The 22,204-nt window shown below is 38.4% G+C and overlaps 1 protein-coding gene, 2 long non-coding RNA genes and 1 pseudogene across 5 annotated transcripts; 2 read left to right on the top strand and 2 right to left on the bottom strand.

Moving 5' to 3' along the window:
- Positions 1 to 5,865: 5,865 nt before the first annotated feature.
- On the top strand, positions 5,866 to 16,915 carry LOC105421697 (disease resistance protein RPM1-like; annotated as a pseudogene). Its single transcript, XR_016043461.1, has 5 exons — positions 5,866 to 8,756; positions 10,208 to 10,281; positions 10,821 to 10,897; positions 14,260 to 14,365; positions 15,927 to 16,915. The product of XR_016043461.1 is annotated as a disease resistance protein RPM1-like (transcript).
- Positions 9,407 to 11,905, bottom strand: LOC110008409 (uncharacterized). Of its 2 annotated transcripts, none has more exons than XR_016042272.1 (3): positions 11,193 to 11,905; positions 10,143 to 10,907; positions 9,407 to 10,055 (listed from the first exon to the last, which is right to left on the bottom strand). It is a non-coding gene; the product is annotated as an uncharacterized LOC110008409 (long non-coding RNA). The 2 variants fall into 2 exon arrangements; XR_016042271.1 differs by having other exon boundaries at positions 9,407 to 9,995; positions 11,193 to 11,685.
- LOC148780258 (uncharacterized) lies at positions 11,383 to 12,364 on the top strand. Its single transcript, XR_016042273.1, has 2 exons — positions 11,383 to 11,872; positions 11,995 to 12,364. It is a non-coding gene; the product is annotated as an uncharacterized LOC148780258 (long non-coding RNA).
- A 583-nt stretch (positions 16,916 to 17,498) lies between the features above and the next one.
- On the bottom strand, positions 17,499 to 21,642 carry LOC18447500 (O-Glycosyl hydrolases family 17 protein). Its single transcript, XM_006857597.4, has 2 exons — positions 21,046 to 21,642; positions 17,499 to 19,220 (listed from the first exon to the last, which is right to left on the bottom strand). The coding sequence occupies exons 1-2, from the start codon at positions 21,390 to 21,392 to the stop codon at positions 18,119 to 18,121; spliced, it is 1,449 nt and encodes a 482-aa protein (XP_006857659.2). The 5' UTR covers positions 21,393 to 21,642; the 3' UTR covers positions 17,499 to 18,118.
- Between the last annotated feature and the right edge of the window lie 562 nt (positions 21,643 to 22,204).

The following is a 22,204-nucleotide window of genomic DNA, read 5'->3' on the forward strand; positions in this document are numbered from 1 at the left end:
GTTGTTTTGATGCCTAATTATCCTCAAGGAAAAAGTTTATATAAGGATGCAACAATGTAGAACTACAGATGCACCTAAAAAATCCATAAGAAAGGTAGTTTTAATGTTGAAAAACCCTTTGATTGATCATCTCGACATCGAGATATATGACCATGAAAAATAAAAAGATTTTAAGTCTAGGAAATAGTGCACTTTGCAACATATTATCTACACCGTCCATTTTCAAGATTTTCATTTGTTTATAGATCTACTTGATTTTAAAATTTTATAATTAGATATAAAAATAGATTTTGAGATAATCCTAAGAACCGTTTACATCAAAATTATACACCATGATAAAATTTGAAGGTGCAGCTTACCTCTATAGCTATGGATGCATTCGTATGCCAACTGCACCCTATCCTCAAATTGATCGTCTCGATATCAAGATGCATAGACATGAGAAAAAAAATGGATTTAAAGTTTTGAAAATAGTGCATCTTGTAATGTATTTTTGGATCGTCAATTTTCAAGATTTTCAAGTTTACATAGATCTACTTGATTTACACTATTTTTTAAGCTTAAAATTTTATAATTAAAGATGAAAGTATATTTGAAGGCTATTATAAAGATTTTCATTGTTAAAACTACATTTCTCGATACTATTTGAAAATGCGTTTTACTTTTATTGTTAATGTACATATATTGAAAAGAAAAAGAAAAGAGCAAGCGTGATTTTACCTTGGGGATAAGCTACGTTCTCAGTGGTCTGATGGAGAGCTGCAAAGAGCTGCCATTATCACAAACACTAGAAATGCCACCAAGACGTGCTTCTTCATCTCTCTCTCTCTCTAGAACTCAAAGAAAATAATGAATCTACTCTCTCTCTAGGATGAGTGAAACTATGAAGGAATATTTGCTCTCAAGTGATATATTTTGCCCCTGCAATTTACTTGTGGTCCCACTGAAGGGCGACAAGGCTCACAGGTTGATCAATCATTTCAAGGGCTCGCCTACACCAATAAATGTAACATGTGATCTATTTTTTCCTCTTAAAAGCTGAGAGAGAGATTATGTATGTGCTTGTCATATTGATAGAGAGATTGTGTGTGTTTTTTGAGAGAGTTAGCTGGACAAAAACATAGCATATAGAATGCAAGTTTAGTAATAATAAGTGCAGAGACGAAATAGTTAAGATTGACGGCCTAGAGATACAAAAAACAGTATACATTCGATTTTTTGGATAAATAATCCATGAAAATAGAGAGATTGTGGAAGATTTCGCATGTAGAATTAGACCTGGGTAGGCGAAATTGAGATGCGCAATCGAAATTTTATATGATAGCAGCATACAAATGAAATTGAAAGACAAGTTCTATAGGACAGCTGTGAGACCAACTTTCTTTTATAGAGCAAAATATTGGTCGGTCCAAAAACAACATACCCATAGAATAACTGTAGTTGAGATGAAGATGTTGAGATGGATGGGTGGCATGACAACAAGGGACAAAATTTGAAATGAATACATTTGATAAAATTTATGTGTGGCACTAATAAATGATAAGATGAGATAGAGTAGACATTGGTGGGTTAACCATGTATGGAGCAGACCCACTACAATACCCGTTAGGAGGTGCGAGTTAACTCAAGTGGAAGGCACGCTTAAAAGGACATAATTAGAAATGGTGAAAAGAGATATGGGGATTTATAACTTCCCTGAATGTTTGTCATTCATAGAGTAAAATGATATACCGAATTTGTAGAAGCAATCCTAATTAGTTAAAAAAAAAGTTTTGACGATGACGATAATGCTTTCCAAATTTTGGTAGGGATTTTTGTATGCATCCTTTCCAATTGAGTGGGAGATATATATTTAGTGATTTCCCAATTTAGAGAGAGTATTTGTGTGCGTGCCTTCACAAATTGAGAGAGAGAGTTTGTGTTTGAGAGAGAGAGAGAGAGAGACTGATTGTGTTTCTTTTTTCATCATTGAAAAGTAGGGTCTAAGTTCATATCCAACCGAGAAAGCAGTTTTCCTTGACCAAACTCTCTTGTAAAGCTCATCTGACTTGGATCGCGACTAAATAGAAATGCCATGTGCTTTATTCATCTTGGTTTATAACAGCGTTATGCCAAATATATCGGCCCTTCACCATTATAACGGTGTGTTATGTAATTTTTGGAAGCGGGAACAGAGGGTACATAATAGTGCGTTCTGATACCATATTAGACAAGAGGCAAAACTCTATAATGCTAATTTCTAACCCTTCTTAAGTACTCGTATAATTCCGTCTGATTGAGTTATGATCTAGGCATAATGGAGAAAAATGGCAATTAAATTTTTGCCCATGTCGATACATATGTGCAATCGTTATTTAGAATTTCGAAACCAATGCATTTCTTCTTGAAATCTCACTATACATATAATTAATGTCATGTAAAAACCAACCTTTCTTAAACAAAAATTTGTACAAATTTATCATACTAGAAAAAATCAATTTTGAAATTAACATTTTTGATACTCATATTCATATAGACACATATGTGTGTCTATATATACACACGTGCACACATGGAAATGGAAGATATTAAATCCTCAAAAATCGCTTAAGGAAGGCAATTAGGCAAATAATTGAGTATATATGTGCCATTATATTCACACGCACACTTAATTGAGTCGTGCGGCTGGTCTCAATATCTTATGCAATAGTGTCAGCTCTTACTTGGGATTAAACCATCTTCGTATGATCTTGGAGATCACTTTTAGGAGAAAATTTATATAAGGCGTCAATCAGATTAAGAGCATATCAAAAATTCATTGGAAAAGGTTGTTTCGACATTACAAAATCATCTAATTGATTATTTCGGCCTCAAGTAGTATAGGCATAAAAGAACACAAAGAAATTTAAGTCCTAAAAATAATACATCCGGTAACACATTAGTTGGACAGTCCATTTTCAAGATTTTTAAGTGTATAGATCTGCTTGATCCACTCCTTTTTTAGATATTTAAATTTCATTAGGAATTACGGGTAAAACTAGAGTTTCAAGCCATTATAAGTATTTCGCGAACGGTGTGCCTTGCTTTGATCGTTTAATGTGAGCGCTTATGTAAATGTCACCCTTAATTTCATATCTAATGAATCAAAAGTTTGATCTAATGTATGAATCTGATCTCTTGACCATCCAATTGGGAATTTTGAGGTCAAAATCAATGTTACGAAAAGGAAAAATCTCAAGAGTAAGGCATAGCTGATTTTGAAATAATTCACTTGTGGAGCAAATGAGTAAGTTGATTCTGTGGAGGCACCAAACAAAGCCCCTCTTTCCATGCAACGCATCCAATCCATAGTTAGGGTTAGGCCTACCTCATTTGCTACCTAGAAAAACTGTTTAAGGTGTCTATTCTGTGTAAATTATCGGACACTAAATCATATGAAAAATGTATCATGGTGCTTGTTTGTTGTTAAAAGTTATCCGTTAAATGAACGCTAAAGATTATTTGCAGTGCATGAGAGGAATATGGTTATAAAGTGAATGTTTTTATGGGTGAGTTAGAGGGGAGAGAGCCCCTACCTTTCGTAGGAATTGAGCATAGGACATAGCGGCGCAAGCCAATTAAACCCAAGCTCTATTCTTGATGGTTATAAAATGATGAAAATAAAAAGAGAGGAAAACAAAAACCAAAACCAAAAACCAAACTCATAGGAGCGGTTGGAGAAAAAAACTAGTGACAAAAACTAGATGAATGATAAAAATAAAAGGACCCGGTTACTATGCGGCCAAGCCCGTATATGTAGAAATGTGGGCCTCTTAATAAATCTATTTTTGAGATGGACTTTAAGACTTAACTTTTAAGGACACGTAATCTCTAACATGGAGATCATGAATATGAAAAAATAAATAAGTTTTAAAAACTAGAAATAATAACTCTAATAAGAAAACATTTGGACCGTTCGTTTCCATTGTTTTTAGATGGAACACCTACTTCTATCCATCTTTAAGATGGATGCTTTAAACTTTCTGGACCGCATATGTAGAAATGCGGTCCAGCCCGCATTAAACAATTTTCCAAAAAAAAAGAGGAAAACAACAACCAAACTCATAAGAGAGGTTGGGGAGAACAAAATTAGTGAGAGAGAATAGCATAGGGCCTTGTTGGTAGGATTGTTGATTTTCATGATGAGATCTTTGACTCCTTTCTCACCAAAAAAGGTAAGGCCCAAATCACCCCACTTTGCATTGTAAAAAAAAAAAACTCTAATATAGGGATGAGCTCTTGATGAGAGCGAGGAGCATGGACGCGAGATATATAAATATTTTTTAGTTTCCTTTCATATTTGGGTGCAGTTCAAATTTTATCATGGTATATATATTTTTTAGTTCCCTTTCATATTTGGGTGCAATTCAAATTTATCATGGTATATAATTTTGATGTAAAATGTTCTTAGGATTATCTCAAAATTTATTTTTATATCCAATTATAAAATTTTAAAATTTAAAAATGGTTAAAATCAAGTAGATATATAAACATGAAAATCTTGAAAATGGATGGTGTAGATAATATGTTGTAAAATTGTGCCATATTTCTGAGACTTAAAATCTTTTTATTTTTCATGGTTATACATCTCGATGCCGAGATGATCGATGAAAGGGTTTTTCAGCATTAAAACTACCTTTTCTGATGGAGTTTTGAAGTGCATCCTTAGCTCTACATTATAAGGTTGCAACATTATATAAACTTTTTCCTTCATATTTTATACACCAAAAATTAATAATTGATCGGCTTCAAAATTTCATCGCCCTTGACAATTAAATATAATTTGTAAAAAGAAATTTGCCAAAATACACCTAAGATATTAACTATTTAATAATTTACCTAAGGTAAATGCCAATGAGGTGTATTTCGATAAATTTTCCACTTGAAAATAAGAGGATGTTTTGATGAGAGGTTGGGACTGTATGCTATAAGATAATTTATTTTTCATATAAGGATGTTTCAATTGCTACTGGTAATGAGATGTCAAAATAGATAGCTTATAGTGTGTTTGAAGAACTTTTTTTTTGAAGTTATGAGTCAAATCAATAACACTCATAACCACTCGATTTAACATCTAAATGATTCTGCATTGTAACTTGTATGAGGTCTGGAAGGTCAGTTCATGTCCATATCAGACGCTAACTCACACACGTCCATGTCCACATAATGTAGTGACAAGAAGTAACTATTTTAACTACGACCAATAATGTATTCCCAGGATTTATCCCAAAGGGTTGTTACAAGAAATAACTATTTTAATTAGGACCAATAATGTATTCCCATAATTTATCCCAAAGGGTTGTGGGTGGCAATAGACCCGACTAGATCCGAGACATGACGGGTAGACCCAACCTCGGGTCCAAATATGGGTCAAAAATTTTTGACCCAAAAGGTCGGGTCCGAGTTCAGAACCTGGACCGTATCCTATTCAGACCCGCATCTGGTCCGGCGACCCCTAACAAAGGGCCCAAACTTCAATTGATGAGCTTGACTATTGTGTAATATTTACGCGGATGAGCAAGTGGGAACCGTCTTTGGCCTCCACTTGACTTTAAGCCTGTGTTCACTTTTTGCAGTTTCCATCATTTGCATGTGGACTAAGATCTTCCCAAACGCACAAAGCCCATGCCTTCACATCCCAATAAAGAAAGAATTTGAGGTGAGCTGCGCTCTACATTCCAATAAAAGAAGAATTTCATGTGAGCTGCATTTAGTTGGGAATATGGACTTGCACAGGTTCTTCCTGGGACAAAGTCCAATACACAAAGGCACTCTCAGAGTCTCCCTTTCATCCAGCCACCAGTGTGGACAAAGTTTTTTCTCTCACTATTGCTAGGAGTTTTTCTCTCTCTCTCCAACACCAACCATTTGAAACACTCTAGTTTCTCTCACCTTCTCACCATTTCTGTACAATTTGGGATGGAAGTCCTTTGGGAAAACAGCTAGACATCCAAGGAATCCTGAGAGAGAGAGAGAGAGAGAGAGAGAGAGAGATATGGCAGATGGTGCAGTGACATTCTTTTTAGAGAAACTGAATGAGTTGCTCACCCATGAAGTCCATCTCCTTTATGGTGTGCGCAGAGACATTGTTTGGCTTAGGGATGAGCTTGGAACCATGCGTGCCTTCTTGGCCGATGCAGATAAAAGGAAAAGTAGTGACTCCCTTGTAAAAGTTTGGGTAGAGCAAGTAAGAGAAGTAGTGTATGATGCAGAAGATATCCTTGATGAATTCATGATTCGAATGGAGGGCCAGCGTGGATTCTTCAACAAGAAGCTTGTAATTCGACATTGAATAGGAGCCAAGCTTCGAGGGATTAAAGTGCGAATCCAAGAAATTGCAGAGCGGAGAGATAAGTATGATATTCAAAGGAAAGAAGAAGGGACAAGCTCAACAGATGCGATTTTGAAAGGTGGGGATCCTCTCTTGGCTTATCCTTTCCTTCAGGAAGCACATATAGTTGGAATACAAAAAGATGCTGAAGTACTGGTACGATCGTTAACGAATGGACATCCAAAGCTTGAGGTGATTTCGGTGGTGGGGATGGGTGGACTAGGGAAAACAACTCTTGCTAAGAAAGTTTTTAATGCAGAAGTGATTAAAAGGCACTTTGATTGCCGTTCTTGGGTTACAGTATCACAGTCCTTTAGACAGGGGCCTCTTATGAGAGCCATATTGAGCGGGATGTATGATGATAGAAATGAGTTAATCCCAACCATGGTAGATGCCATGGATGATCGACGGCTGCAAGCTACTCTCAACTTTTATTTACGAGAGAAGAGGTGTCTCCTCGTGTTAGATGATATATGGAGTGAAGATGTTTGGAATGGGCTAAGTGTTCTTTTGCCGGATTGTGATCATGGAAGTAGGATTGTCTTCACAACACGAATGAGCAATGTAGCTTCCTCTGTCCAAGTAGAGAGCAGACTGCATAACCTTCAACCCCTGGCTGAGGAAGAAGCTTGGTCCCTATTTTGTAACAGAGCATTTCGAAAACCTGATGTGAAAAAAATTAACAGTGAGTTGGAAGAGGTAGGAAGACTCATAGTGAAAAATTGTGAGGGCCTACCCCTTGCAATTGTGGCTATGGGAGGTCTGATATCTAAGAGAGCGATTGAAGTAGGCGAATGGATGAAAGTGCTGAAGAGTATCAACTGGGAGTTGGCTAACAATCCCTCCTTGGAAAGAGTAAGGAGTATTCTATCTTTGAGCTATAAAGATCTGTCCCCTAACCTCAAATATTGCTTCCTATATTCTTGTATGTTTCCTGAGGACTATGAGATCAAACAAAGCCTGTTGATTAGAGTATGGATGGCAGAGGGATTTATAGCTGCACGCCAAGGATTAGCGATGGAGGAGGTAGCATATGAATATCTTAAGGAGTTAATTGAGAGGAACTTGATCCAAACTGCTGGTTTATATTTGGCTGGAAAATTCCAATCATGTCGAGTCCATGATGTGGTACTCAAGCTGGCTCTCTCCATTTCCAGGAATGAGAAATTTGGGTCTGCTTTAACAGATCTGAACACCCAGTTTGATGACCGAACTCGACGTCTTTCGATTCATAACTACGGGGAGACCATACCATTTCTTATGAGTAAGTCTAACCTTCGCACTCTTCTCACTTTTGGTTTGACCAAGTTGCCTTTTTCGTTGCCTTCTATTTTATCCAATCTGACATTTTTAAGAGTTTTGGACTTGAAAGGTATTCACATGGATCGGCTGCCAAGTGAAATAGGGAACTTAGTTCATTTGAGGTATTTAGGATAGAGGAATACAGGTATTCGAGAGCTCCCCAAATCTGTGAAAAATCTTTGTAGACTGGAAACCCTAAATGCCATTGGATGTAATTTAGAATCATTGCCCCGTGAGATCTCATACCTACAAAATTTGACCTATTTGCTTGTGAGTCGACTCAAATCACCTATCCTGGAAGGCATAGCCGCATTACTTGCATCTGGTAAAAATGTATATTTTGAGCGATTCGTGTCAATTAATACTAATGTAGGGGGATTTACCCGCCTTCGTGCAATGAAACATGTCAGAATTGAGGGAAACTTTATTGAGGAGATTGAAAAGCTATCCCAACTCGAAAAACTAAATTTCCAGTTAGCAAATATGGAGGATGGGGATAAGTTGTGGGCATCTATCCAAAAGATGAAGCACCTTAGAAGTTTGGCTATACTTTCCATGAATCAAGACAAACCCATATCTATAAAATCTATGCCGTCTGCCCCACCACATCTCAGTCAATTGTGGATTCATGCTGCGTTGGGGAAGTTACCACAGTGGATGTGCTCGCTCAAGAGCATCAAGAAGTTATCCTTAGTGAGTTCTACACTAACTGAAGACCCACTTGTGGCCCTACAGTCATTGCCCAATTTAGCTGAACTCTTGCTTTCTAAGGCATACAATGGGAAGAAAATGGGGAGTGATGGTATATATGGATTCCCCAAACTTACCCATCTTGCATTTGAGAACTTAGAAGAATTGGAATGGTGGGGAGGGATACAAGAGGGATGCATGCCTCTCCTCCAAAACCTTGCCATCTCTCATTGCAAGAAGTTGACGAAGTTGGATGAAAGTTTTATACACCTTGCTTCGCTCCACTTTTTGCATCTAGGAGACATGTCAGATGAATTCATTACAAGGTTGAGACCAAATGAAGGAGAAGACCTATACAAAGTCCAACAAGTCAAGCAAATCAAACTATTTTATGTCAATGGTGGGCAATTGGGTTGCATAGATCTAAAATAATCAGGGTTCTTGTTCTTGTCTTGGTGATTTGGGAGCACGACAAGGCAGCACGTCGGAGGTTAAAACCCAAGCAAACTTGCACAAATGAGAAGGAAAGAGAAAGAAGGTATTGAATTAATTTCCAGGGGTGAACTCTTCTGCGCACTACTTGGTTTCTAACCATTCTTGGAAGTTTTTCAAAGTGCAAGTAGTTAGAAGGAATTTGGAGCAAAAAATTGACAAAGGGAGTGAGAAATCCAAGGCATGACAAAGGCAGTGAAAAATCCAAGGCATAATCCACTGCAGTCTTGCTGCTGCTGGGCACATCCATGTTCATCAATGAGATTTTGTAATTCAAATTATCATACTTTCTTGCATTTTTGGTGCCAAGAAATCCAATGATCTCTCTCTCTCTCTCTCTCTCTCTCTGTTTGTGTGTGCGCAGGTGCATGTGTGTGTTACATGCACTGGCAAGAATGCAACATGATTGCTTATAAATGATTATATAATAGAAAAAAGAATCAATACCATCATGCAAACATCAGTGATGAACGGAAGGAAAAGAACCATCACAGAAGTGCAATCATAAGCTATAAGAAATGAAAATAACAAAACTAAAAAAACTAGAAAAAGCATAGGGAAAACTCAAAGACATTTATACAAATGAATGCTCCCAGAGGGAATGAATCAAATAAATCACTGCATAGTTCAAAGCATTTTTTTAAAAAAATCGGACCTGACATCAGTTACGCATCAAATTTCAAGAGAACTGCCTCACAAGCCATAAAGATGGCTTTGAGGCTGCCATAAAGATGGCTTTGAGGCTGCTATTGTTGCTCAGAAAGACATAATATTTTAGATGAGTTATGTTTGATATATAACATACTGTTATTTCCAATATGGTATAAAACCATCATAAGCTAGCCTCGTGTAATATAACTTATCAGAAAAGAAAACAGAAGGAAGAGTCGCACCCTTCTTAGCAAGCCCATCAGCAGCAGAATTTGCCTCCTATATACATGTTGAAAAGAGACTTGCAAAGTGGAGCACAGATCCAAACTTTTCATCTGTTTTTTTCTCAACCGCAACAGAGGTCGAGAAATCAGGGAACACCAGTTTATGACATTTAACGAGTCCCCTTCAATACTAAAAGGATCTGTCACACCTTTTTGGATGACAAACTCCGAGGCTCTTGCAACCGCTTCCATCTCTGCTTCATTGGCCGCTAAGACTCCTCCCAGTCCTGCATAACAAAAGATAATGTCTCCCGAAAAATCCTTAAGGATCCCTCCAAAGCCAGGGCCTGCTCACCAAAAGAACTCCCATCAAAGTTGAACTTCAAACTTTTCTATAGTTCATTCAATATAATACATCTTGAAAGTGGTAAAACCTTTTTCTTACTGAACAAGCGGTAGAGGAAATGGCCTCCATATTGCCTAATGTTCCTCCTCATAGGCACATCAATACGTGCAGGGAAATGGAAAATTATCCATTGTGACGTGAATCAAATGCTTGTTCCAGCTGTAACAGTAACCAATCTGTGCCATTGATAACAACCCAGGAACCTTTCTGAATATTAGATTCACATTCTATACTTAATTATAAGCTCAGTGAATGTTTAAATGACTATCTGATGTCCATCCTTAAGCCCGCTTCCCTATTTAAGACCACCATATCTTACACTGTCTATAAGACTCGCTGTCTACTATATGCAATACTCTTTATGCCAACCATATGCAATCTCCACAGTTTAGCACATCACACAACACCCCAAAACCCTAGAAAAAGAACCATCCACAACACTATCCATCCATTACACACTATATTTACCATATGCAAAACTCCCATCCCTACATAACAGAGCGCCAAAAAAACCTAGAAATACAATCACTAACGACATTATCTATCCATTCCACTGACTCAGTCGTACCCTGAAGATCACTAATTCCAACCAGAAACCTGCAATCCCCAATGCTTGGATCTAGAAAAGTAATTATTCCCAACCCATCAAAGTCGCAGCTTCGAGCATCCTGTTTCTTCACCTGATGAGCATAACATGCATTTCCAGCCACCCCAATTGAGTAACGAGAACCCCCATGTAACAATTGGCATCTTGTTCTTGTTTAGAGCTGCAATTAGTGTGCTGTGATTTAATCTTGTCAAAAAAAAAAAAAAAAGAATTAGTGTGCCGTGATATCCATGAAAAGGCATTGTAATACATGTTTGGGCCATCTACCAAAGGGTGAGAAGACCCTTCAAAAGAAAACATAGTCTTGGGGAAAATCAGAGCTTTGGTAGAGGCGAAGAAATGGGTTGATGCAAATTAGGGTTATTCTTCATGAATCAGCACTTTACTTTGCATAAACTCTAATGGAACGAGAAGCCTTTAAGGAGAATAGAAGATAGAGAAGGAAGAAAATTCAAAAAACCAGGAATCCACCTATGAACTTTTATTAACTCGAGCATGCAGAAATAACATAACAAATTCCCTACTCGCCCCTTTTGTCCCTTACGGTCATGTGATCCTTAGCAGCCCAGCCATAAACTATTAGTTGCTGCAGGGGCTTGGCTATGTCATTATCCCCCGGTTGTAAGGAACACAACTCTGGTGAGTTTGCCTCAACCTAGAGGAGGGAAGGAGATGAGCGACCTCCATGACTTACACGTAACTTGCATACGCCACGGAAAACTTACACTTTCAGAGAAAAAGTCTTCGCCCCCATTATATCTTCTAAAACTAATCTTAAAATGGGAATTTAGGGAGGTTGCCACAGTGGCTTCACTCGCTTGAATCTCTCAAAAAATTATGCTTGGCGCATTCATTTTTTGACGAGGACCGTGCTCATAGCATTACCATTTGGGGAGGGATGTAGGGAGTTGAAGATGTTGGATGAAAGCTTCCAATAACGTCCACATGAAACCCATGGTGTTCTGTTTTTTGGGGTAGTTGAAATCTATTGGTGTTTATTGATGAAGAGTTGATTTCTTAGAAAGTGGAAGGAAATAGAAATATTCAGATGTAAGTTTGAGATAATATTAACATCTTCTTTCCATGTGTTCCTTATAGTTGCAGCGCTGGGATTCTGCAACGTGAAGCATGGCAAATCAGCACTTGAACAGGTAAGGTTTAAGTTTTTGCTTTTGCTTGGTGATAAATGCTTCAAATTGTACAACTACTCTTCTTATGTGATTCTTGAGGATTCGGTCTCATCACTTTCGCGTATATACTCACGTGTGTGTAGGTACTGTATTGATATGAAGGCAAGGCTCTCTATTGGCTCTGCCACTACTTCAATTTATTTAACTCTCTCCTGACTCGAGTTAGTAAAATGCGATATTGGAGTGGGCTGGCTTTCCTGGTTAGAAGGAAGGAGTGCGAGGAAAGTAAGGAAAAAGGAGGACAACATTCAATCCCTTAAACACTCCACTTGCTTTTTACTGAAAAACTTGCTTGGCTTCAGACTCTGCCCTGCTTTATTTGTTGTTTATTTGTTTATCACACATGCACATGTCTTCCTTGCTCTCCATAGCTATAGAGAACTAAGCAAAACATATGTTGAGAAATCTATGATGACAAAATCGCATCCCGAAAGATGGATGTTTTACTACCAATCACAAGTTTCAGGATGGGCTCAATGTTCATATTGTGTGTGGGCTCAGTATTCATATTGTGTAAGAGAGAGAGTTATGGCATATTCACAACGGAGCTCGCTCTCGCTACCGCACGGATCTCACTCCCACTGTCCCACGGAACGCGTTCCATAACATTGTAGATGTGGTTCCCCAACAAATTAGATCCCCACTCCCAGAATTTTAGGATCGCGATCCCCATGTTCCCAGAACTCCATTCGGTGGGAGGATCCCACCATGAACAAAAACATAACCACCCACTATTAACACGATACGGTTATCAGCTAAAAAAAATTAACACCCTGCTTGGACATTCATCCGCTTCTCCATTTGGCTCCTTCTAAACATGGACAAAAGATACCTTGACCTGCACGCAGATGTCCGGTATATCGAACTAGGTCTATTGTAGACCCATGAGACTCTTTCCTCCTTCCTACATTTAATGGTATTCATACAATCATCCTCAACCACCACCATCGCACTCATTTGCCTCATTTCTTTGAGCATCTTCCACTGAGCTTTCTTCCACATAGGAATAAAAAATTTGAGCTATGGGTCAGACACTTCATAAACCTGAAACATCGACACTTAAAAATCTTTTCTATTGAAATATCACAATAAAAATATTTACTGTCACCTAAAACCTCACATGCTCCATTCTTTCAATGGTGCACAAACATGTAATACGTTTGGAAGGTCAATTTCATATCACTATTTTTCACACCCATCTCTATGTCAAATGCTATACACGTATCCGAGTCCACATAATGCAGCTGATAAGAAATAACTCAAAACAATAGTGTATTCCCAAGATTTATACCAAAGGGACAAAAGGAGCTTGATTAGTGAGTAACACTTGCACGGAATCGTTGAATAATTAAATGGGAATTCCATTTGGCCTCCACTTGACTTTCAGCCTCTGTGTAGGGTTGAGACTTTACCCGGTTTAAATCTGAAACCCGAATTTCGGATCCCATTTGGATCTGGGTATGAATCCAAAATTTGGATCCGAATAGTAATTCAGATTAAATCTAGGTGCAAGAGGATCCGATCCAAATCCGACCCAATTATTAAAATATAATATATTATTTTATATATAAATTAGTATTTTTTGTTCTATATTATTTACAAAATAATTTTTTTGATCCGACCCGATCCGGATCTGAATCCAGATCTCGGTGGATTAGGACCTGATCCGACCCACTCTTGGCCCTACCTTTGTGCACTTTTTGCAGTTTCTATTAGGGCGTGTGGGGACTAACTTCTTCCAAAAAGCACAATGCCCATGCCTCTACATCCCGATACAGGACGAATTGCATGTGAGCTACATTTAGTACGGGCTATGCCTCCCCCCCAACTGCTTCCTCTTTTCCAGCACCCCCAAAATAAAGGAAGAGTTTCATGTGAGCAACATTTAGTTGTGGTTATGGGCTTGCACAAGTCTCTCTCTCGTGTGCGGGGGGCTAATGTTCTCTCTCTACACATATGGTTGGGCTATGGACTGGCACAAATGCCTCTCTCTCTCTCTCGTGTGTAAGCCAATGTTGATGCTGTCTCCACTTCATCCAGCCAACAGTGCGGACTAAGAATTATCTCTCACTTGCTCACTCTTTCTCTATCTCTCCAACCCCAACCATTTGAAACACTGTCGTTTCTCTCATCTGCTCAACATTTCTGTGCACTTGGGGACAAAGTGAGGAAATCCATTGGGGAAACAGCTGGACATCAAAGGAATCGTTAGAGAGAGAGAGAGATGGCAGATGGTGCAGTGACATTCCATTTAGAGAAATTGGATGAGTTGCTCACCCGACATTCCATTTGGAGAAATTGGATGAGTTGCTCACCCGTGAAGTCTGTCTCCTTTATGGTGTGTGCAGAGACATTGTTTGGCTCAGGGATGAGCTTGGAACCACGCGTGCCATCTTGACCAATGCTGATAAAAGGACAGGCACTTACTCCCTTGTAAAAGTTTGCGTAGAACAAGTAAGAAAAGTAGTGTATGATGCAGAAGATATCCTCAATAAATTCATGATTCAAATGGAGGGCCAGCGTCGATTCTTCAACAAGAAGCTTATAGTTTGCCATCGAATAGGAGCCAAGATTTGAGGGATCAAAGCACGAATCGAAGAAATTGCAGAAAGAAGAGATAAGTACGATATTCAAAAGAAAGAAGAAGCCACAAGCTCAAAGATTCGATTTCGAAAGGTGGGGATTCTCTCTTGGCTTATCCTTTCCTGGAGGAAGCACATTTAGTTGTAATACAAAAAAAATGTTGAAGTACTCGTACGATGGTTAACAAATGGAAGTTCAAACCGTATTGTGATCATGGAAGTACAAATGTCCTCACAACTCAAATGAGCAATGTAGTTTCCTCGTGTCAAGTAGAGAGCAGATTGCATGACCTCCAACCCCAGGGTGAGGAAGAAGCTTGATCCCTATTTTGAAACAAAGCATTTTGAAAACCCCAAATGAGAAAATTAGCCGTGAGTTGGAAAAGATAGGCAGACTCAGCAAAAAATTGTGAGGACCTATCCCTTGCAATTGTGGCTATAGGAGGTCTGATATCTAAGAGAGCGATTGAAGTAGGAGAATGGATGAAAGTGCTGAAGGGTATGAATTGGCAGGTGGCTAACAATCCATCCTTGGAAAGAGTAAGGGGCATTCTATCTTTGAGCAATAAAGATCAGTCCCCTCATCTCATTTATTGCTTCCTATATTCTTGTATGTTTCTTGAGGACTATGAGATCAAATAAAGGATGTTGATTAGATTATAAATAGCAGAGGGATTTATAGCTGCACACAAAGGATTTGCAATGGAGGAGGTAGGATATGAATACCTTCCGGAGTTGAGAGGAACTTGATCGGAACTGCTGGTTTATACTTTGCTGGACAATTCAAAGCATGTCATGTCCATGATGTGGTACTCAAGCTTGCTCGCTCTATATCCGTGGATGAGAAATTTGGGTCCGCTTTAACAGATCTGAACACCCAGTTTGATGAATGAACTCGACATCTCTTGATCCATAATTACAGAGAGCAGAGAGCACATACCATTTCTTATGAGTAAGTCTACCTTTGCACTCTTCCCACATTTGGTTTGAACAAGTTGGCCTTTTTTCATTGGCTTCTGTTTTATCCAATTTGAGATTTTAAGAGTTTTGGACTGGAAAGGTATTCACATAGATCGGCTGCCAAGTGAAATAAGGAACTTAAATCATTTGAGGTATTTAGGATTGAGGAATACGGGTATTCAAGAGCTCCCCAAATCTGTGAAAAATCTACGTGGACTGGAAACCCTAAAAGCCATAGGATGCAATTCAGAATCATTGCTCCATGAGATCTCATGCCCACAACATATGACCTATTTGCTTGTGAGTCGACTCAAATCTCCTATCCTGGAAGCCATAGCCACACCACTTGCATCTAGTAAAAATATATATTTTGAGCTATTCGTGTCAATTAATACTAGTGTAAGGGGATTTACCTGCCTTCATGCATTGAAACATGTCAGAATTGGGGGAAACATTATTGAGGAGATTGAAAGTCATCCCAACTCGAAAAGCTGAATTTCCAGTTAGCAAGTATGGAGGATCGGGATAAGTTATGGGCCTCTATCCAAAAGATGAAGCGCCTCCAAAGTTTGGCTATACTTTCCATGGATCAAGAAAAACCCATATCTATAAAATCCATTCCTTCTACCGCACCAAATCTCAGTCGATTGTGGATTCATGCTGTGTTGGGGAAGTTACCACAGTGGTTGTGCTCACTCGAGCGCCTCAAGAAGTTATTCTTAGTGAATTCTATAGTAACTACAGACCCACTTTTGGCATACAGTCAATTGCCCGATTTAGCTGAACTTTTGGTTTCTAAGGCATACAATGGGGAGTGATGGTATTTATGGATTCCCCAAACTTACCCATCTTGCATTTGAGAACTTTGAAGAACTAGGATGGTATGGAGAGATACAAGAGGTATGCATGCCTCCTCCAAAACCTTGTAATCGCTCAATGCAAGAAGTTGAAGATGTTAGGAAGTTTTATACACCGCACTTCACTCTATTTTTTACATCTAGGAGACATGTCAGATGAATTCATAACAAGGTTGAGACCAAATGCGGGAGAAGACCTATACAAAGTCCAACAAGTCAAGCAAATCAAAGTATTTTATGTCATTGATGCGCAATTGGGTTGCACACATTTGAAGTGCTCGGGTTTCCTGTCCTTGTCTTCGTTTTTGGGAGCAAAAGGATGCAGTAGCAAATCGGAGATTAAAATCCAAGCTAACTTGGCCAAATGAGAGAGAGGCAAAAAAGGTATTGAAGAAATTTCCAGGGGTGAACGCTTCTGTTCTCTATTTGTTTTCTAACCATTCTTGGAAGTTTTTCGAAGTGCAAGTAGTTGATAGGAATTTGGACGAAAAACGTGAAAAAAAGATGTGACAAATCAAGGCATATTCTACTGCAGTCTCGCTGCTGCTGGGCACATCCATGTTCATCTTTGAGATTTTGTAATTCAAATTATCTTCCTTTCTTCCTTTTTTGGTGTCTAGAAACAAGAGTGGGTCTAGAAATCCAGTGATCTGTGTGTGTGTTCGTGCCCGCATGTTCAAGAATGCGACATGAGTGATTATAAATGATTATAAACAAGAAGAAAAGAAACAATGTCATCACCTAAACATCAGTGATGAACAGAAAGAAAAGAACTATCACAGAAGTGCAATCATAAGCTATAAGAAATGAAAAGAAAAGAACTAAAAAAAAGGATAGAGAAAACCCAAAAACATTTATACAAATGAATACAAAATGAATACTCAAATAATGATCCAAGAGGGGATGAATCAAATAAAACACTGCATAGTTCAAAGCATTTATTAAAAAAAGCGGACCTGAGTGTGTGCTAGGCACCAAATTTCAAAAGAACTGCCTCACAAGCCATAAAGATGGCTTAGAGGATGCTATTGTTGCTCAGAAAGACATAATATTTTAGATGAGTTACGTTTACTATATAACATGGTGCCATTTCCAATATGGTATAAAACCATCATAAGCTAGCCTCAAGTAATTAAAATTAACAGGAATTAGCCAACTTCAAGGATAAAAAGTGGGAACAAGAGAAGATGAATAACAGCTATTTTTAACCATCTTTCCAAATGTAATCCACTCATAGAACCCATCTGTAGCTTTTCCATAGTTCATTCAACATAACACATATCAAAAGTGGTAAACCTTTTTCTTACTGAACAAGCAGCAGAGGAAATGGCCTCCATATTGCTTCATGTTCCTCCTCATAGGCACGTTAATTTGTGCAGGGAAATGGAAAATTATCCATGGTGACATGAATCAAATGCTTGTTCCTGCTGTACTAGTAACCAATCCGTATCATTGATAATAACCCAGGAACCTTTCTGAATATTAAGTTCACATTCTATACTTAATAATAAGCTCATTGACTGTCTAAATGACTATCTGATGCATACTTAAACCCACTTCCCTATTTAAGACCACCATATATTACACTGACTATAAGACTCTCTGTCTACTATATCAAAACTCTTTATGCCAACCATATGCAAACCCCACTATTTAGCACATCACACAACACCTCAAAACCCGAGAAATACAACCACCCACAAGACTATCATCCATTATACAAACTCTGGAACTTGTGTATAACACTCTCTGTGTCTACTGTGTCCTAAACTCTATATTTACCATATGCAAAACCCCATCCCTACACATTACAGAGCACCCCAAAAACCTAGAAATACAATAACCAACGACACAATCCATCCATTCCACTGACTCCTAAAGCCATACCCTGAAAAATCATTAATTCCAACCAGAAACCTGCAGTCTCCAATGCTTGGATCTAGAAAAGTAATCATTCCCAACCCATCAAACTCACAGGTTCGAGCATCCTGTTTCTTCACCTGATAATAACTATTGAAAGCATAAGATACATTTCCTGCCACCCCAATTGAGTTACAAGAACCCCCGTATAACAAAGTCGTACAATCTGCAACACTGCAAGCTAGCTTTATGTGGTCTGAAACCAAGGCCAAATCCCTAGTGGGGTCAGCCACACACCATCGAGAAGGCAAATACTGAACATCATCAGCATTTCTCAGAGTTTTATAACCCAAGCCGAGGTTTAAAGGGTACTTAGCCTGTCCATCGAAGGAGAAAACACCCCAATGCCTCTCAAAATTGCCAGGCATTATATTCTTTTGCCCTTCATCCAAAAGACTGAAAAGATAGATATCCATAGGTGGGACTCCAGGCCTTAACGGGGTCCCTTTGTTACTCAAGACATGGTCTATGAGACCTTGATTGAAGGCTCGAGCAGCACTGATATTAGCACTCAATGCCCCATCGGTTGGCCAGCCCACCTCTCCTATAACAATTGGCATCTGCCCAAACCCGATCTTGCTTAGAGCTGCAGCTAATGTGTCGTGATTTCCATCAAACGCATTATAGTATACGTTTGGGCCATCTACCAAAGGGTGAGAAGATCCTCCAAAGAAAGCATAGTCCTGTGGAAAATCAGAGCTTTGATAGAGGCTAAGAAATGGGTAAATGTTAACTACAAAGGGGGAGCCTGCTTTATTAAGGACAGAGACAAGTTGGGTCATGATGTCAGTTAACTCAGGTCGAAAGGTTCCTTGTGAGGGCAAGGAAGCTTCATATGCATCTGCATTGCATGGGACTACAGGTTTTACAATGCCAGCAAGGTTCGCTTTTGTTAAGGATTGTTGTATGTTGACAACAGCGGGGAGGACATAAGACTGGAATTGGCCTTGGTAACTAGTGAGGAAAGGCTCATTTCCAACGGCAACGTACCTGTTAAGAGAATTTAACAAATTAGGCATTCATTTTTTGCAAAGGTAACGGATATAAAATGCTAAAATACTTAATCCACTAAAGTAGGAAGATTAGATTAGGCCCAACAAATAATATTCAGAATGCAAAAATAACAGACTACAAGTTCATTTGTTTGGTCTGATTCCTTGTCTGGACCTCATGCATGTTAACAATGACATGAAAAGATATAAGAAAGTAGATGCAGCAAAATTACACCAATAAATTACAATCAAATTACAATAAAGTAATCACTATTACCATTTTATAGTCACTATTACCATTCTATAGGAATAACATAAGGACATACCAACTTTACCCTTTTTTTTCCCTACTAAGCCTTGTCTCAAAAGAAAGAGTAATATCATGGAAAAGAATATATGTTACACTTTTAACAGATTTTTTACTTTTAAATTGCACCACAAATGAACATATTTTTTACGATAAATAACTGTTCATAACTCTCTATAAGTATAATAAAATGAACTGTTATCTTAAACTCGACCAGTATCACCCGGTAAAATAAACATCAAGGACTGTTCCAAGAGAGCCTACCACCTTCCCAACAATGACACTGAATTTGTACAGTGCCCTGGGCACTAATCTTTCAATGCATAATTGAAAGTACTCTTAAGTATAACCAATCTACACACCCGTTACATCAAGACAAATGAACCTGATTTCCATCCATGAAGGGGCCATCACCCTCAGGAATAGAGAGACACGTGCCTATCAGACTCCCAATATATTATCCTCTCCGTGTCATTTCACTTCCCCAGATCTTGTTGCCATATACATCTTCGGGTGACTCTCTTTTTCTCTCCATTTCCCATACCAACTTAACAAGGAGAACTTCAGTGAAAGAATCTGATGGGAGTTCTATTGAAGAAAATAGAAAGGATGCAAGTTTCATGTAGTGAAGTTCGACAAGCATGCAAGGATATGCAGTAGAGAAGGAAGGGAGTGGTTGAAAATCTTTGCAGTGAGGTCTAGGATCATTGCAGGTAAGTATGGTCCCAACACTAGGTAACCACTACATTGGAGGAGAGATTAATTCCAGCCTTGGTTGTGGCAGTAGAATTAATGTTTGATTCCCTGCTCATTCAAAATATGCTCGACAAACATGTCAATACAAAGGTAGAGAATTGCAGATCAGAAGTTCATTGAGTTAAACAAACAAGGCCGATTAAAAATTGGTACAGAATAATAAAAATCACGATGAATGGAAAAACCCAAAAATATGTAGAAAACACAGGTCTCACTAATAAAAAGGAAACCTAAAATTCAACTATCAACTAGTCCAAATAACTGAATATTCGAACAAGATACATCAAACAAAATCCACAAAACTAAGAAAGAACAGTGCCACTCATTAAATCAACATAAATCAACAAATCATGTACAAGAGGAGAAGGAGTGGGGGCTTATCAATGAGCAAGGTAAGAAATTTAACAAAGGATATTCATATGAATTAATGATTCAACAAACTATATCAAACAAAATCCACATCGATTGAGAACAAATCCACAAAGAAAATCAACAATGCCACATTTTAAAACAAAAAAATCATCAAAGTGAGAATACACCCAAAAAATGAGGAGAAAATTAATAAGAAACCAGAAAATCAACAGAAAAAATAATCAAGTCAACAAATATTTCACAAATTACACATCAAACAAGAACCGTTGAAACCGAATCACAAGAAAAATAAACAAAACGCAAGAAGAACACAAAGGGAGAAAAAAAGAAAGAAAATAAAAATACACAGAAGAAAAGCAAGAGAAGAAACACAAAATGAAACACCAACCTGATATCAACTCCACCTCTAACAGCATAGCGAACAACACTGTCATGAACCCATGAATCAGCAGCAGTTGGTGAAGAAGCCAAAACCTGCAATAACTCATTTGGAATACCCACCATTACCTCAATCCCACTGCCCATTAAACCCTGTAAAACATAGGAATCAGCATCAAAAAGCTTCACTTTTTGAATCCTATTAACCTTCAAAAGGTTCACCACAACATAGGGAGGAAGTCTATGAGTAGAGAGAGTCCCCCAATTGAATCCAATGCCAGATTCCGCCATTAAAACACAGGAAAAGCTCACCCCAATGAACAGAAACATTGATACTGTAAAATGGGTTTCACCCATTGTTGATTGGTTCTGAAAAATGGGTTTTTTTTCAGGGTCTCTTGGAGATTTGATAGAGCATTGCTAAGGTAATGGAGGAGGTTGTCTGGTATTGAAATGAAAAAGCGGGTGAAGAAGGAATCAGAACCCTAACAGTTAAAAGGTTTTGAAAAGCTGGAAATATATGAGGAAACAGAGGCGTGAAGGGAGTGAGAAACAGAGGCGTGAAGGAGGTGAGAGGTGAGTGTCAGGCAGTGTGTTACTATTAAGCGAGTGATCAGTGTGGGCTTAGTGATTTCCGTTTTATACGGCTCGAGTTTGAATAGTCCATTAATTTAACTCAAATATGTTTCTGCCAAGAGAGAGAGAGAGAGAGAGAGAGTTTTGGCTTTGGCTTTGGCTTTGGCTTTGGCTTTGGCTTGAGGAGGAACGTAGGAGAGAGACCCCGGCCTGGCCTGAGGAGTGCAATTTTTTTTTTACTCGATGTATAGGAGAGAGAGTAAGAGTTTTGGCTTGAAGAGTTTGAGAGAGAGTTTTGGCTTGAAGAGAGACTTTGAGAGAGAGAGTTTTGGCTTGAAGGGAGACTTTTAGAGAGAGCGAGCCTTGGCTTGAAGCCTTGAAGAGAGTTTTTGCAAGAGAGACACTTTTGGCTTGAAGAGAGAGAGAGTTCAGTTTTTGTTGTGAGAAAGCATGGAGGCCACAATTTAGATAGAGAAAGGGTGACCATGTTGTTGGTAGGTGGTGGCCTTGAGGTTTTTAAGGGTGAAATATTTTTTTTTTTGTATAATTTAATGTATATCATTAAAAAAAAAAAAACGGAGGTTTTTTAGAGA

This window comes from Amborella trichopoda, chromosome 10 (genome assembly GCF_054954075.1).
Source record: "Amborella trichopoda isolate Santa Cruz 75 chromosome 10, AtrichopodaSantaCruz75HAP2 v2.0, whole genome shotgun sequence".
NCBI classification, from domain to species: domain Eukaryota; kingdom Viridiplantae; phylum Streptophyta; class Magnoliopsida; order Amborellales; family Amborellaceae; genus Amborella; species Amborella trichopoda.

Bases quoted from the DNA above. Each gene is read 5' to 3' on its own strand.
- LOC18447500 (XM_006857597.4), bottom strand. From the start codon at position 21,392: ATGGGTGAAACCCATTTTACAGTATCAATGTTTCTGTTCATTGGGGTG. The intron at 19,221-21,045 runs GTTGGTGTTTCA...TTCTCTTAACAG, and splicing joins AGAGGTGGAGTTGATATCAG to GTACGTTGCCGTTGGAAATG.